Raw genomic sequence first — 17304 nt, forward strand, 5'->3', positions numbered from 1 at the left:
TACTTAATTCGTTCCAGAGGTCTGTTCTTAACCTGAAACTGTTCTTAACCTGAGGTACCACTTTAGCTAATGGGGCCTCCTGCTGCCGCCACGCCGCCGGAGCATGATTTCTGTTCTTATCCTGAAGCAAAGTTCTTAACCTGTGGTACTATTTCTGGGTTAGCAGAGTCTGTAACCTGAAGCGTATGTAACCCAAGGTACCACTGTCTCAGGTTTAATCCCCAGCATCTCCTGGTAGGACTGGGAGAGTCACTTGGCTGGAAGTCTGGAAAGCTGCTGCCAGTCAGTGTAGGCAATACTGAGCTAGACTGTAGCTTCCTATGAAACTAACGGAGATTATGAACGGCTGTGGCTCAGTGGTAGGGCACATTTCTGCATGCAGAAGGCCCCACATTCCATCCCTGGCCTCTACAGGAAGTGCCCCCGACTAAAATCCCAGAGTGTCACATGCCTGTGGTGGGCGGGGCCAGAGGTAAAAGTGGGCGGAGCACAGAGTACCAATTTTACCTTGGTACAGCAGCCTAGCTTTTCTACACATGCTCACACGCCTCCCTCTATCCTCCAGGCAAAAAAGAGGTCAAGGACACATCACAGCCAGACCAAGACATTCAAGGAGGGTGCAAAGCAGGGCTAGCGGGGTGTGGAGCCTGGAGAGGGTTCCAAGGGCCAGGCTAAAAGGTGTGCAGAGCCGCATTTCCTCCCTAGCCCCGAGGTTCACCACTGCTGTCTGAAAGTATGACAAACAAACAAAAGCCCCAGTGTCCCTTCCTTACCACAATCTCCTTGTTGTGTTGATCAGGCGGGGGAGGGGAGGCTGGAAAGAGTCTTTCCAGTTCATTCAAATCCAGCTGCTTTCCGTTTGCATCTGGGTTGTCCCTATCCCTCTGAGCAGATCCGTTCGAGGTCAGGCCTGCAGCATTCCTCTGGCTTCTTGGGACCTGTGGGGTTGACAGCTGCTCCTGGACATCTTTGCACACCAGCAGCCTGTGGAAATAAGCAAAAGAAGAACAATAAAACCCTCTCTAGCAATGTACCATCATATGAACAAGAAGTCCACGAGAAGGGTAGAGTGTCTGTTTCACATGCAACAACTCCCAGGATCAGTTCATTGTGCCTCCAGGTAAGAGTCTTCGGGGTTTCAGGCAAAAGAATTTCTCAGCCCTGCTTGGAAAGCCCAGGGAGATCGTAAACAAGTAAGAGATGTCCTCTAGCCCTGAGCTACAGACCTTCCAAATCTGAGTTTCGTCGTCTCCCTACACACAACATGGTTCTCGCAGAGTGCTATGGACATCATATGGACGGGATGCTTATAGATGTAGACTTTGTTTAGATAAATATATTGACATTTGGAAGGTGTCTATACAGAATATAGGAGGTTATTAATAACCATTTATGTATTAGAACAATAATATTACTCTATATAATAATGTATGGAAATGTAACACATTGTAGTTACTGTAACATATTATATCTTTCTTACTGTATTTTTGCACTTTTCTTCTCCCTCTTTTTTTCTTTTCTATAACTGAAATTCTTTTAATAAAATATAAGTAATAACAAAGAAGTGATGATGGGTGTTGCAGACCTATGTTTTATCTCTCTGCCTCCACCCCGACCCCAGGTTCTGAGTTTTCCTTCCAAACTCCCTCTCAATGCAAAGCTTAGTGGGGCAACCCAAACATGCAAACCTCCCCAGGTGGTTTATAATGTGTGGGGACCTGGGAGTTTCATAAGAAAAGTTGTGAAACCCCCAAGGCAGTATATTCAATGCCTAAGGCATCCATCTCCCATCAAGTGCCCTGCAGATGTTTTGGACCACAACTCCCATCATCCCTGACCACCAGACATGGTGGCTAGGGCTGATGGGAGTTGTAGTCCAACAAATCTCTAGACTGGAGGAGGTTGGCCTAAAGAATGCTTGTCCTGCTGCTCTGGAATATGAAAGCAGTCCACCCACTCCAAACGCAATGAGTGGAGAGAGAGCCATACCTTCCTCGGTACCCAAACATGAGGAAGAGGACACAGAAGATGATGCAGGTGACTCCAATGTGGATCCCAATGATTATCCCAGTGGCCGACGTCTTATTGGTTTGCCCATCCTTCATGCAGTTGCACGGTGGGTTCAGCCCTGGGATGAAAAGGAAAGGTGTAAGTGGGAGGCAGGGCTCCATTAGGCATGGAAAGTTGTCAGTACAGGACCGTCTAGGCTGGCTGGTGGTGGCCCTCTGGGTTTCAGAGAGAGAGAGAAAGAGTCTCTCCCAGTCATTGAAGATTGAATCAGGGACCTCCTGCACGCAAAGGAGATGCTCTACCACTGAGTTAAAGCCCTTCCCCCTAAAAATAAATTAAGATGCTAATCCTTACAGTTCTATTAAAAAACAACAACCCTGAATTAAATAGGAAGCTGCATTATACTGAGTCCAGCCAGAGATCCATCAAGCTCAGTAGTGTCCACATTGACCAGCAAGAGCTCTCCAGAGATTCAGGCTGGAGTCTTTCCCAGCCCTACCTTGGGGATGGAACCAGGGACCTTCTGCATGCAGTACAGGTGCTCTACCAGTGAGCTATGGCCCCCTTCATTCTATGCAAGCTGCCAAATGCTGGACCTCATCTTTTGCAACAGCCATCCTGCAGAGTGAGGACCTCTGAGCAAGAGGGCGGTGGGATCTGGAATTCCGGTGGGTTGGGCCTCTTGCAGTGAGCTGGTCAGGGAAAGGCTTTGAACCCAGGAGCAGGACAAAAACATAGGATGGAGAAATGAGTTAAGGCAGTTCACACAGGGGCGGAGGGAGGTGGGGAGCAAGTAGCAGGCTTGGCAAGAAACATGCAAGGTGTGGGAAGGGGAAAGGAACAGTCAGGGACACAGAGAGGAGCAAAACTGGTGAGTAGGGAGGTGATTAACTGCCCAGGAGAAGTTTAAACATGGCCAGGAAACGTCAGGCTCCTATCAGTGGGCAGGAGGTGAAGCACAGCAAAAGGCTAGGCCTCCGCCATTTGGGCCCTTTGTTTTTTTCACAACAGAAAGTGGCTCAGAGGAGAACGCTCCAGCCAAGCTCCCTGGCAACCAATGGGTCGGCTGATGGGAGCTGTAGTCCACAACATCTGGAGGGCACCAGGTTAGCAATAGCTGCAGCACTCTGGTGAAAAGGTATCACTCCACGGGGTAGGAGAGAGGAGGAAGGAAGGATAGCCTGCTGTTATAGAGCCTTCTCCTCCACCTAGTGATTTGCAAATTCCGCATTCTCTTTCCTGCCGCTGTCAGTAAGGTATAGATGAAAGGGAAACCGGCTCTCACTTTCAACTCCAGCAAGGTCCCCCTCCCACTTCGTTGTAATGGCATGACTAATGGTGTCGTTAAACCAATTCCAGACCAGAAAGAAAGAAAGAAAGAAAGAAAGAAAGAAAGAAAGAAAGCAAGCAAGCAAGCTTTGGCAAGGATCCGCTGCAATTTCCAGCTGAGATTAACATTTACTGTGAAAAGAAAAAAGAAAAACAGCAAACAGGAACCTGATCACCAGGGGACGTTGTCCCTAGAAGGATAAGTCAGATGGTTCTCAAACATAAACCGCTTTTAGAAGATGTGTCCCAAAACAAAAGCAGCACTTGAATACAGCCACAGAGTTTTACCTAAAGCAAGATTTAGAGGGGAATTTGGATGTTCCTGTTCGGGTAAAACATCTAAATATCTATTATTTATTTATTTTATCATTACTAATTAAACCTATTAGCATTTTCTTCTTCTTCAAACGTAACTCAAAGTGGCTCGCAAACTTCAAGCTTGATAACTTGCATCAGAGCAGCAACATGGGGAAACTTTCAACATACTGACCTCCCGCTCTGTGTGTCTCTCTGTAAAACAACTTTCTTTTCTCATCAACACCCCTCAGCCAGAGCCTCCCCAACTGTCTTCAAAGACCATCTCCCTCAAGGCTGCGCAGGGCCGCTTGCCCACTCACCTGTTCTTTCGACAGTCTCTCGAAGGGACACAAAGCGAACAGTGGCATTCCCATCACCATGCTGGTTGTAGGCAAGGAGCTTGACTTCGTAGACTACTGATGGGTCTGGGAGGAAAAGGAAAGAAGAGATGTTGACCTGTACCTAAATGTGGTTAGACCTGCTGTGCTCGCTTGCTGTGCACCAGCTAGACTGGTGACTGGGAGCGGCCGCCGAGACATTGGTTCCCAGTATATTTCTGAGCACAATTCAAAGTGTTGGTGCTGACCTTTAAAGCCCTAAACTGCCTCGGCCCAGTATACCTGAAGGATTGTCTCCACCCCCATCATTCAGCCCAGACGCAGAGATCCAGCTCCGAGGGCCTTCTGGCGGTTCCCTCACTGCGAGAAGTGAAGCTACAGGGAACCAGGCAGAGGGTCTTCTCGGTAGTGGTACCTACCCTGTGGAACGCCCTCCCACCAGATGTCAAGAAAATAAACAAGTATCTGACGTTTAGAAGACATCTGAAGGCAGTCCTGTTTAGGGAAGTTTTTAATGACTGATGTTCTAATGTATTTTTAATCTCTTGTTGGAAGCCACCCAGAGTGGCTGGGGAAACTCAGCCAGATGGGCGGGGTATACGTAATAAATTATTATTACATTAAAAGCAGGTTGGGGGAGCCTTTTTACAGCCAGAGGGCTACCTTCCCACTTTGGCAGCATTCCAAGGGCCACATGCCAGCAATAGGCTGGTCCAGAGGCAAAAGTGGACAGGGCACCAGATGTAAATGTTACCTTTGGTACAGGAGGCTGGTTTCTACAAACGCTCGTAAGCGCCCCCTCAAGCTTCCGTCCAGTGAAGCAGGAGCTCAGAAATGCTCAAGGAGGATGTGAAGCAGGGCTGGTGCAGAATGGGGAGAGGGATGTGGTCTGAGGAGAGTCCCAAAGGCTAGACAGAGAGGCTGGGAGGACCACCTGTGAGCATCTAAGATGCTCCCAGGTGAGAGCTGGGAGGGTACAACCTTTTCCGTACGGGACAAAACTTAGGATACATCTGTGAGACAGGACTTTGCATTCTTTTATCCTTTCCCTTCTCTTTCTTTTCTTCTTTGGTTTATTACTTTTTGTTTAGATTAGTTTTTTATTGTATTATGAAAAGTCTTAATAAAATTTTATTACTGGCGGTGCAAAAAGAAAGAGTCCTCTCTAAGGAAGGCAAGTCAGATGTTGGAGCCCTGAATGGTGGTGAGGAACAGGGAACTGGAGAACGCAATACTGACAGGAGTAGAGAGGGAAGAGGTGGGTTTGACAACTCCAGTGGGCCTTCGTTTAATCTATTAATTAAATTTATATTCTATCCTTCCCTCCTTCCCCAATGAACCCTGAGGCGCAGGGTTCTAACATTTTCTCAGCAGCGCTAGGGACTAGTTGCTTGACCCCTTGTGTCTTTTATGTTATCACACTCCCTCTGAATTTTATGAGAATCTGTATTCTGTTACGTATTCTTGATTAAGTATTTAACTGGTTTGACGTTTGCTTTGCACAGCTATTATGCTACATATTGACATTTTCGTTCTATGTCACATACCACCTTGTAGCCTTTTGACAAAGGGCGGTACATAAATTTAATGAATAATTGTAATAATGGAAATGACGCTCACCGAGCTGAGTAATGTTGCAGGATGTGATGTTGCTGGCCAAGAACATGGGCCCAGTAAAGTGGGGAAGGTGGACTTTGCGGTAGTAGAGCTTGAACCCTTCGTGCTGGCCCAGTTTGATGGAGGGCTCCCACGTGGCCTGGATGGTGGTGCTGTTGAGGACTTTGATGAAGAGTGAAGGCATGGCTGGCACTGGAACAAAGCCACAGAAAGAGATATGGTTGGTTTTGCCCTTTGACTCCTTTTTTTACCCCTTTGGTTCCCTTCCCTTGGATTCCTTATAAGCCGGACGAGCCATTCTCAAAGCCCCTCGTGCTTTGGTTTTAAAAAAGATGAAGGCTGAGGCTGATGGGAGTTGTACTTCAAAAATCTGGAGGGTACCAGTTTGAAGAAGGCTACATAAATCAACCACTGGCCTTGTGATGTTTCTTACCGTAGTCAGCCATGGTTTATTCTGAACCAGTGACCCTCAAATGTGGGGTAAAGGTAAAGGTAAAGGTAAAGGGACCCCTGACCATTAGGTCCAGTCGTGACTGACTCTGGGGTTGCAGTGCCCATCTCGCTTTACTAGCTGAGGAAGCCGGTGTACAGCTTCCGGGTCATGTGGCCAGCATGACTAAGCCACTTCTGGCGAACCAGAGCAGTGCACGGAAATGCCGTTTACCTTCCCGCCACAGTGGTACCTATTTATCTACTTGCACTTTGACGTGATTTCGAACTGCTAGGTTGGCAGGAGCAGGGACTGAGCAACGGGAGCTCACCCTGTCACGGGGATTCGAACCGCCGACCTTCTGATCGGCAAGTCCTAGGCTCTGTGGTTTAACCCACAGCGCCACCAGCGTCCCTTCAAATGTGGGGAGCGGCTGTCAAAACGGTGTTCTGGACACACTATGGAGCTCAAAGGGGTTTTCTAAACATAGGGGCAGATCCAGCAAGGAGACTGACTTGTAAATTAAACGGGGACAGAGGGGCTGAGCTAATGATTAACAGCACCTGCTCATCTATGACGGGAGATGGAGCTTAAGGTCTAAACTTTTGTTCCATGGAAGCAAAGTTGTTGTTTTTCAAAACACACCCACACACACTTTAGAGCTTTGTGTGGTGGGATGATGTCGAGCATTGAAGAGGTATGTGTAATTTATGAGCGTGCGACAAGACCTGCAGCCCTTAACTCACAGGAAAGGCAGTGCCCTGACTTCTCAAAGCTCCAGAAAAACATGAACTTTATGAGGCAGAAAGCTACTGCCTTGAACTGCAAGGTTTTAGGTCAAAGTTTTTAAAGGTTTTAAGCCTTGTCAATCTCTCTGCTTGAAAAAGGAGGAGGCCAGGTTAATGGGTTGTTCTATCCTAGAATGGTGAGCGAAGGGATCTGGAAAGATGGGGCCATTGCTGGGTGCCAACCATCTCAGGGGTTTTGTGGGCCCTTTGCTCAAGTCATCCACAGCTGGCAGGGCTTCTGTGCAACCCTTGCATTACAAAGAAGGTCAAGCTCTGTTGGCTTTTATGCCATTATAGGAATTTTTAGTACTTTGGTTTTACGAGGTCTTGTTGTACTGCAGGTTTATTGTTGTGTTTGTGTATGTTTGGATCATATATTGTAAGCCGAGGGCTCCTTTGGGGGCTGTGTGGCTTGACTGAAATGCCAAAATAATTGAAAAAGGAAATAACAAAAATGTCACAAGCTGCTGCTACAGTGGCTTAACAATGTAGCAGCTATTTTGCATCCTACTGGCATCTGTGACCTATGATGGAAAGACCCAGGCAGACTTCCTGCAGAAATCCTAGCCATTTTGGTTGCATGTATGTCTCTCCTTGTGATGGCTCATGCAACTTGGTTCACTTGCTCAAGCCATTTGGGGCGCTCTGCTCTGCTCCTTGTTGACACATGGGTTGCTAACTCCTGCCTTCTGAGTTCACTAGTGAATCTGCATGCTTTATAATTCCATGTAGCCTCAGAACCTGGCATCAGATACAGCAGCCACCAATCTGTGATCCCCTGCTGTCATTTAAAAGCAGACAACAACCAGCAAACAAATTTCTAGTTGTTAAGGTTGCAAAGGAAGAAACTTGTGCTGATGGTAATAAAGGAGACAATAATTTCTGAAGTTCCAAGTAAGAGAAGGGCTGTAGTTCAGCAGCACAGTGTCTGCTTTGCACCCTGTTTCAGCACCCTGGAGTTTCAGTACCCTGGAGAGCACCTCACCCTTCCACATGTCCAGCAGTTGAGTGCAGCCCTTTTCACGAAGGTCCTAGGTAGCACACAGCGGGTACCAGATTGCCCCTGCAGGCTCTAGCTATGCCACTGAACCTCCTGTATGTACAGTGCAACATCCATAAAGACTGAACATACAGCTGCGCTTCACAGGAGCAGCTTACCAGCTGTGCAGATATTGGGAGCAGGAGCCGTGAGGAGTTTGATGGGCAGGCGAGAAATGTACTGTAATTATCTAGTTATTTATGATTTACTGCACTGCATTTATATCACGCCTTTTTCTTGTTCTCCAAGGTGGCATACATGGTTCTCCCCCTCCTCATTTAATCCCCACAACAACCCTGTGAAATAGGTTGGACTGAGACACACAAAGTGGGGATAGGAGTCTTTGATTCCCAGATCCTTGTCCAACACACTAACCACGACATTGCACCGGCTCTCTATAATATAATAGATTGTATCTTGCTATTAATAAAAAAAAAACTTGGGCCACTAAAAACAAAAATTAGCGGATTACTTTAGAAAATGGATATGAATAATAAACACATCAGAAATTGACATGAATTTGGGGTGTGAAATTGATATGCAATGGAAATAAATTGAACCATGGGACATGAAAATGCTTTATACCCAATCAGACCATTGACCCATCTTGCTAAATGCTGTCTGCTCTGACTTGCAGGAGATCCCTGAGAGCTCAAGCAAGGGGATTTCCTGGTCTTGCTCATAAGAGGCTTTTATCGAGAGGTGTCTTGATCGGACCTGGGACCTTCCAAATGCAAACTGGGTCCTCTGCCACTGATCTGAGTTCCCTTCTACAGCCTAGCAGGATGATGAGCTTGAACTTCCATTTCTCTTCGGCCCTTTTATTCATCCTTACCTTCTCCTAGCGTGCTCACCACCACGACGTCAGAGGCCTTGCTTGCCCCCCGAGAGGTATAAGCCTTTATATAGAAGCTGTAGCTCATGGAGGGCTCCAAGTCAGTCACAAGCTGCTGGAATGTATTTTTGCTGACGGCTTCCTGGTACTCCATCTCCACAGGGTCTGAAATGCAAGGGGAAGGTGTAAGAACATAAGCGGAGCCTGCAGGATCAGGCCAAGCAGGATCTAGATCAGCATCCTGTTCTCACAGTGACCAACCAGATGCCTCTGGGAAGCCAGGATGCAAGACTTTTGTATATACTTATATTTTATTGAAGAATTTCAGTGGACAAATAAAGCGAAAGAAATGAAAATGAAAATGTGCTTGGAACTGAAATACAATATGATATATAAGTAATGTTATTATTACAAAGCGTATACAATCATTAACATGCCTCTATAATTTTTATAAATGCATTCCAAATACCATGATATTTATCCATGCACAATCAGCTTCTTCTTCTTCTTTTAATTTTTTTATTTTATTTTGACAAAGTAATAATCATAAATAAATAAGAATAAAAATGTGCACCCCACCACTGAGACCGTTCCATTGTAACTACCCAACCTCCCAAAATTTCAACACCTCTTGCGATGGTTTGACCCCTTTCCGTTTTAACAGTACATATTCTACAAACACCCTCCATATCTCCTCAGAATCATTTCTCCTGCATATTCCCCGTCTTACCTTAATGGCACATGTTAATTTATCATTAATAGCTGTATCCCACAACTCTTTATACCGTTCTTCCATTTTATAGTCTGCTTGCCCCTTCCACTTCCTACCTAGCTATAATAATTCGTGCAGCTGTCAATAAAGCACAGTCAGCTTCTAAAAGCAATCTGTTCCTAGGTTGCAAGACTCTTATTCTATCCACTGATCAAAGCAAGCATGATTTCTATTTCAGATATTGGGAAAGCAAGACTTGTGATTCCCAGCGACTTTCCTTCAGGGCAGACTGCCTTTTTGACATCTCTGAAATCCATCTGGATTTCCTCCTGCCGTCCAGCCATCCAGATCCTGAGCATAAGAGCACCCTCCTCTCCATCTGGTACTGTTCGCAGCTCTCAAAAATCTAGCTACTGAGAGTGAGGCAATGTTCCAGTTGTAGTTTGCCAGCCCCAGGATGTGGCACAATGGCAGAGGTGTGCCTGATGCCACTCTGTTCACCGTCAGGAGCTTGTATCTGCTCCCTTGCTTCCTGCGTCACCAAACAAGGCATCCTGGCGGTTCCAAGCCACAGACCTAGTCTCTTCCCAGGAGACAAGCGATCCAGGAAGGTCGCCTGGTGCCAGGGTGAAACTCAAGATCTGGGAAGCTAGTCGTGGAGGGAAAGTCCCCATCTGAGCTCTCAGAATGCTGGACTGTTGTCTTCTGCTTAGAGGGAGTCACTGTGTCATAGGCTGCGGGGTGCTGGACCTCGCCACTAGATGTCAGGGCATGTCTACACTACAATCATGGGTATTTATTTATTTACTTTATTTCCTTTCTCGCTCTCTCGCCCCACTTCCCACCCTTAGCAATGTCAGCTTACACATGATGCCAGCGTGATAAAAATAAGACAGGCACAGGAGAGCCAGTGTTCAGTGGTTAGAGTGTCAGAGTAGGACCTGGGAGATCGGGGTTCGAATCCTCACTCAGCCATGAAGCTCACTGGGTGACCCTGGGTCAATCAGTCACTTGCAAACCCACACTACTTCACAGGGTTATTCTGAGGAGGAGGAGGAGAACCATTTGTGCCTCCTCTTTGGGGGAAAGGCAGGATATAAATGTAATAAATAAAACAATGAACACATGCCCCTGAAATGTAAATGGGTGACCTTAAACCAGTCACCCAACTCCCAGGCCTAACCTATTTCATAGTGTTGCTGTGGGGATTTAATGGGTCTCCTCTGAGGAGCACTGGCACTGGCAACCCAGTATGATTACATTGATTATTTGTTTATTATAATTATTGCATTTACATCCCACCTTTTTCTCCAAGGAGCTTGCGGTGGCATTCATGGTTCTCCCCTTCCTCATCCAATCCCCACAACAACCCTGTGAGGTACGTTAGGCTGAGAGGCAGTGACTGGCCCAAGGTCACGCGGTGAGCTTAATGGACAAGAGGAGATTTGAACCCTGCTCTCCCAGGTCACAGTCCTACACTCTAACGATTACGTCACATTTTTAACACTATTGCTACAACTGTGAGCTGCATTGAACTCAATATTGCTGTTGGAAAAGAGACATGCAAATATTAAACAAAACAAAACCACAGCCCTGCATCCTGCCCCGTGAGAATTTCACCGACATTGTACCTCCCCTTTGACAATTTTTGAAGGCAGCTTCCAAGGAGGAGCAATTCCAAAGAGCATCTCTTTGCCTATTGTTCCATCCTGGAGGTCCCGACAGTTGGGGGGAAGGTGTGGCCTACAAGAGAGCAGTAACTCCAGAGGCTGAGCCTCACACTTTCCACCAATCAGGATGGCCGTCATAGGCCCCCAAATTACGCAGCTGCCCAGTGCCACAGAGACCACCTTTACCCTAAAGACTGAAAGAACAAGCCTTGTGGCCACTTCTGAGCTCATTGCCACCACTCCTGCCTATAATTCCTCATTGGAGGTGATCACCAGCGTCCTTCCCCTTCCCACTCCCACTGAGCAACCCACCTGTGGTGGCACTATACAGTTCCCTGCCCCCTCACAACCACCCCTGCCATGACAGGACATTGTGGGAAAATTTTCAGCACAGCACTCGTATCAATGCCCAATGGACTGTTGCCGCCTCACCTGCTGCTCTCCTGATGTGTAGGACGTAGCCAATGATCTCCTTGGTGTTCTGCAGAGGCTCACTCCACAGCACTTGGATGGTGGTGGCCGAGACGGTCGTGGCTCTCACCTTCTGGGGCGGGCCGGGCAGCCCGTCAGCCCACAGCACCGTCAGCCTGGCGCTGGCTTGGGTGGAGCCAGCACTGTTCTCCGCAATGCACTGGTAGATGGCCTCGTCTGCCTGGCCAATGCTGTAGATCGTCAGCGTGCTGTGGGGAAACCCAGCAAGGCCATGGGGATTAGCGCTTTCCAGCAACAAACCTAGAAATCCCCCAGCCCTTTCTCCCTCCCTCCCTCCTTTGGCCAGCCATATCTAGGTTAATCCTGATGTGTCTGAAGAGGATGTAATGAAAGGCTAAGGCTGCTTAGTGGGAATTTCACTACAGCTCCTCCCTCTTTGGGCTCTGGCAGGACTGGAGAAAATGTAGAGGATTGTTGCCTGGGATGGAAACCTGCAACCCAGTCGGGAAGTACCATATGGATTATGTTAAAGGCCAGGGGGAGGGGGGAATGAGGAGGTGATATTGGTGGTGGCATTATCCAGCTCTGATAATCACACGGCTCAGCTCTGCCTTGCATTAAAGAGACTAGAGCCACAAGCATTTAAAATCTCAGCGGGAAAGGGCAGATTCCCAGAGGGAAAATAGGAAAGTGGCCATTCATACGATTGTGTTTTGCACCTGGTGGATGTGCCTACAGTGCAGCAGAGTACACATGCAGCATACATATGCACAGCGAGACACCATGACATCTGCATCAGGCATGTCTTCCTATATACATAGAAATGGAAGGCTGTCGTCGCACAGCCCCCGTTGGAGGATTTCTAGTGCTGCACTGCAATCCTGGATTTGAATGAAGAGAAACCCGAAAGGTCAAGAAAAGCAAGCTCAGTAGTTGCATGGGGTGAGAAGGGGAAGCTGTGGGAGGAATGGGGGGGGTGGCAAGCAGAGCAAGCAGGGACACAGCCCCAAATATACACATAAAAGTACATATACAGTCAATTCAGATGTTGCATCACGTGTGCATTGAGGCAGGTAGCCCCCCCCCATTTAAAAATCATGATCACAGTATTACATTTGTATCCCACTTTTCCTCCAAGGTGCTCAAAGTGGCACACATGGCTTTCCTTTGTGTTCCTAAGTGTGCAAAACACTTCACGTACATTGCCTCAACAACCTTTACAGCAAGGGTGAGAACATTAGGCTCACCAATATATTGCTTCCGGCTCACAACATTCTTCCATAGTGGATCCTAGCTCACATCAACCTCAGCAGCCAGCATGGCCAATGGCTTGAGACAATGGGAGATGGAGAACAACATCTGGAGCAACATCTGGAGGCCCACAGATTCTTCCCCCCCCCACTGTACAGGGGTTCCCCATTGGGGTCCATGTAACCCACCTGGAGGGGGGGGTCTGTGGAACTATTCACATAATAGAAACTACCATAGAAATATCAAAACTTTCAAAAGCAGAGGGATCCTTGGCTTGGCTTTTGAAAAAGAGGAGGTCCAAAGTACGTAGCTAATTGGGAACCATTGCACTGAAGTCTAGAGACAGCAGTGGAGAGAGTCCAGTGATCAGGAGGCAGGTTCATGGTTGGCCTGGGGTTGGAAGTGGAAGCTTTCAGCTCATCACTCGTGCTCTCAAACACTCCATTACCTGAGCTGGCTGAAGGGAACTGCCTGCTTTGCAACTGCTTCCATCGCAGTGGGAGGAATAATTAAACCAAGCTTCACAAAAATCAGCGCCACACTTGACTATTGATGAAAGCCTGAACAAGACTATGCCCTCCTTGCCAGCCATTGCATGTTTAAAAACACATTTTCCACTTTCAGGCATGGGAAGAGTGGACCAGTCAACAACCGCTCTGCTTTTTTGCAAGTTCTGACATGCTTGCTTTGAAAAAATCAGGCTCAGAACAAAGAGCTTCGAACAACTGTGATCAAATGCTTTGCAAGAAATCACAAGCGACCTTCCAATACTTGATCTCCCAAAGGTCTCCGAGCCCCTTTATCCACACCGTGTCGTTCCCTATATTCTGATTGCAAGGAGCAGGCAGATTCTGAAGCTAGAATTAAATGGTGCCGAGCTTGCTCAGACCCCAGTGTGGCAGCTCAAGGAAAGCTGCACCTTTAAATTTGCTCAATCTACTCACGTCACAGCGTAATTGCTACTGGATTAAAATGAGCATACTTAGAATCATAGAATCACAAAATTGTAGAGTTGGAAGGGACCTCGTGGGTCATCTAGCCCAACCCCCTGCAATGCGGGAACCTTTTTGCTCAATGTGAAATTAAGGGTCTCATGCTCTACGAACTGAGCTATCCCACAGGGGAAGCTGCCTTATACTGAGTCTGGCCCTCAGAACATCTGGCTCAGTATGGTCTACACCGACTGGCAGCAGCTCCCCAGGGTTTCGGGCAAATAACTGTTCCCCAGCCCTACCTAGAGATGCTAGGAATTGAACCTGGCACCTTCTGCATGCCAAGCAGATGTTCTCCCACTGATCTGGCACTGCACATGCCCCTTTGCAGCCATTTCCTGGCTACACACTGTAGGATGAAAAGAGGCAATTTGTTCCCACAAATGCTTCCTTGTCACTGGGGCCAAAATTTGGACCTTTCTGCCTGCTGGTCCATTCTCTCCTGCTCTGCAAATGCCCAGAACCACAATGACCGACGAACAGATGCTTATTCTACCCCCCCTCCCATGTGCCAAGAGTCCATGTTTCCTTGGAAACGTTAGCAAGAGGTTTGGCTGATGGGGTGATTTCGGTGGACTGGCCATAAGCTCTCCCCGTTGCCACAGATTCAACATACTGTATCTGATTAAGTTGCCAAGAAGACAAGAAGGAAAGAAAGGTCATCAGAGGCTGAGGGATGAGGTTGGGGACAGGAGGTCCCTAAGCCTCTTCTTCACTCAGGGACAGATGGAGGGATGGAGGAATCTGTCAATTTCAGTTTCTCTAATCTTACATTTGGTTCTCTGCATGTTCATATCAGTTTGCGCATATATATAATCTGCATGAAAATCCATCCACATTTTAGTGAGAAGTTCTCCTAAAATACATACTTTGGCAACACAACTTCCTCCAAATGTAATTCATTTCTGAATATTATTTTCACTAATATATGCATGTTTGTGCATTTTACCTTAGAATTCAGGTGTGTTTTTGTGCACATTACTTGGCAAGAGAACATCACTCCAAAAGTCAGAGAAGAAGAAGAAGAAGAAGAGTTTGGATTTGATATCCCGCCTTTCACTCCCCTTCAGGAGTCTCAAAGCGGCTAACAATCTCCTTTCCCTTCCTCCCCCACAACAAACACTCTGTGAGGTGAGTGAGGCTGAGAGACTTCACAGAAGTGTGACTGGCCCAAGGTCACCCAGCAGCTGCATGTGGAGGAGCGGAGACGCGAACCCGGTTACCCAGATTACGTGACTACCGCTCTTAACCACTACACCACACTGGCTCTGTTTCGGTTTGCATATTGTTTGGAGAAGAGGGAGTTAGGTAAAGGTAAAGGTAAAGGTAAAGGTAAAGAGACCCCTGACCATTAGGTCCAGTCGCGACTGACTCTGGGGTTGCGGCGCTCATCTCGCTTTACTGGCCGAGGGAGCCGGCATACAGCTTCTGGGTCATGTGGCCAGCATGACTAAGCCGCTTCTGGAGAACCAGAGCAGCGCACAGCATTCCTGCCATTTATCTACTTGCACTTTGACGTGCTTTCGAACTGCTAGGTTGGCAGGAGCTGGGACCGAGCAACGGGAACTCACCCCGTCACGGGGATTCGAACCGCCGACCTTCTGATCGGCAAGCCCTAGGCTCTGTGGTTTAACCCACAGTGCACCCACGTCCCCCAAAGAAAAAAAAGTTAGGTAGGTTCACCTTGGGGACGCGGGTGGCGCTGTGGGTAAAAGCCTCAGCGCCTAGGGCTTGCTGATCGAAAGGTCAGCGGTTCGAATCCCCGCAGCGGGGTGTGCTCCCGCTGCTCGGTCCCAGCGCCTGCCAACCTAGCAGTTCGAAAGCACCCCCGGGTGCAAGTAGATAAATAGGTACCGCTTACCAGCGGGAAGGTAAACGGCGTTCCATGTGCTGCGCTGGCTCGCCAGATGCAGCTTTGTCACGCTGGCCACGTGACCCGGAAGTGTCTCCGGACAGCGCTGGCCCCCGGCCTCTTGAGTGAGATGGGCGCACAAACCCCAGAGTCTGTCAAGACTGGCCCGTTGCGGGCAGGGGTACCTTTACCTTTACCTAGGTTCACCTTTAAATGCACTGATGTCACCAAAGGCCCTCGAGGGGGTGGGGCAGGGCTGCCAAGGAGTGCAGCCTAAGACAGTTGTGAGTGGCAGATGGAGAGGTCTGGAGGGTTGTATATGGGGAGGCTCCCAACTTCAGCCCGCACCCTAACTCAGCTTCCATTGGGAGTGTCCTGTGAGCAGAGTTCTGCTCGTGGAATGCTACTTCAGAACGGGGGTGGGCATTTTCATTTATCTCTCTTCCTCCCTGCATTCCTTTTGCCCCTCAAAAACCTGCTCTGGAGAGCAGGGCTGTATCCAACACAGCTCTAAGCTAAAGTCACTTAGGAGAACCCTTGTTCTGCTAGCGAAATGTTTTGTGCCTGTGGAACATGGCTGCACAAACCATAAGCAGGTTTCAGGGGGCTGCGTAACAGAAATGCACCACCAGCTGCACTCTAAGTTTCCGTTCAAGAGGAAGGGAGCTCTCTCAAGTGCAATTCCTGCAACACTAGGAGACCAAATCCTCACAAATGTGGAACGAACACTGTGTGGCACTTGTAAAATTGCAAGCTGCGGTAGAACAGGCACAAATAATATGAGCGTTTGGAAGAGACGGGCAGGCGGGGCAGGGCTCCAAAAGAGAGAGAAAAGAGCGGGATATCACCTTCGTCCCAAGGGCGCCCCCTAAAGGGCTTCCCAGACACAAGAAGCACTGCAAGAAATTTGCCATTTCCATGCGGGGGTCACTCCCCTCCCCCACGTCAACAACAAACGTTAATTCTCTTTTGTGGGGAGGTGCAGAAGGCCTAAGGGGGAGGGGATGGAATCACAGACATTACGCCAAGCCTTTTTGCAAATCAGTCAGCTTCTAATTTATGCTCAGGCACCATCTGGCGTGTGTGTGAAACTGTCTCCATGTAAAGACGACCAGCCTTCATGTTTGGGGTGGGGGGGGTTGCTAGGTGTGACAGACATGATAGAGCAAAGAGGTGCCCTGAGGCTGTCAAGGAGGGGGGGGGCAGCCTCCTCTGTCATTGTCAGCTGTCACCCCACCCCAACAAAGGAAATGTTGCTGCTTAAAAAGCAGCTTCACACATTATGAAGAAACAGAAACAGAGGAGAGCACGGAAGGGCTGAAACTCAGCACAATTGCACCATCTGAAACCACAAGAAAGATGCTTCAAAACCGCTTTGGGTGTCCAGTTTCGAGTACCAAGAAAGCCATAAGTGAGTGGCGAGGAAATTCTGATCCAGTGTCCAAATGTGGCCCTCCATATCTTTCTATCAGGCCCTCGGGGCTCTTCACAAGCCATGCCCCCACCAGGCCTGCTGCTCTGTGGAAGAACCAGCTACTGCCTCCTCCATCTGGGCCAGGGAGGAAAGGAAGGCTTGATGCTGGTTGATGCATTTTTCACACAGAGGAGAGGGAGATTTCCCTTTGCTACAGCTATCCAAAATGAGTAATTGCTCCCCTTTGAAGTAAAGCCCATCACTCTGGGACATCTGCTCTCTCGAAGAGCCGGGCAGG

The 17304-nt window shown here is 48.2% G+C and overlaps 1 protein-coding gene across 1 annotated transcript in view; it reads right to left on the reverse strand.

Moving 5' to 3' along the window:
* IGDCC3 (immunoglobulin superfamily DCC subclass member 3) overlaps nucleotides 1–17304 on the reverse strand; it is a 113700-nt gene that overhangs the window by 5594 nt on the left and 90802 nt on the right. The window contains exons 8-13 of the mRNA XM_082198429.1: nucleotides 11498–11745; nucleotides 8684–8848; nucleotides 5595–5783; nucleotides 3957–4061; nucleotides 1990–2128; nucleotides 774–984 (exon numbers count right to left, since the gene is read on the reverse strand). Coding sequence (XP_082054555.1) covers nucleotides 774–984; nucleotides 1990–2128; nucleotides 3957–4061; nucleotides 5595–5783; nucleotides 8684–8848; nucleotides 11498–11745 — 1057 coding nt within the window. The remainder of the gene's footprint in view (nucleotides 1–773; nucleotides 985–1989; nucleotides 2129–3956; nucleotides 4062–5594; nucleotides 5784–8683; nucleotides 8849–11497; nucleotides 11746–17304) is intronic.

Source organism: Podarcis vaucheri (assembly GCF_965113315.1).
Source record: "Podarcis vaucheri genome assembly, chromosome: 14".
NCBI classification, from domain to species: Eukaryota; Metazoa; Chordata; class Lepidosauria; order Squamata; family Lacertidae; genus Podarcis; species Podarcis vaucheri.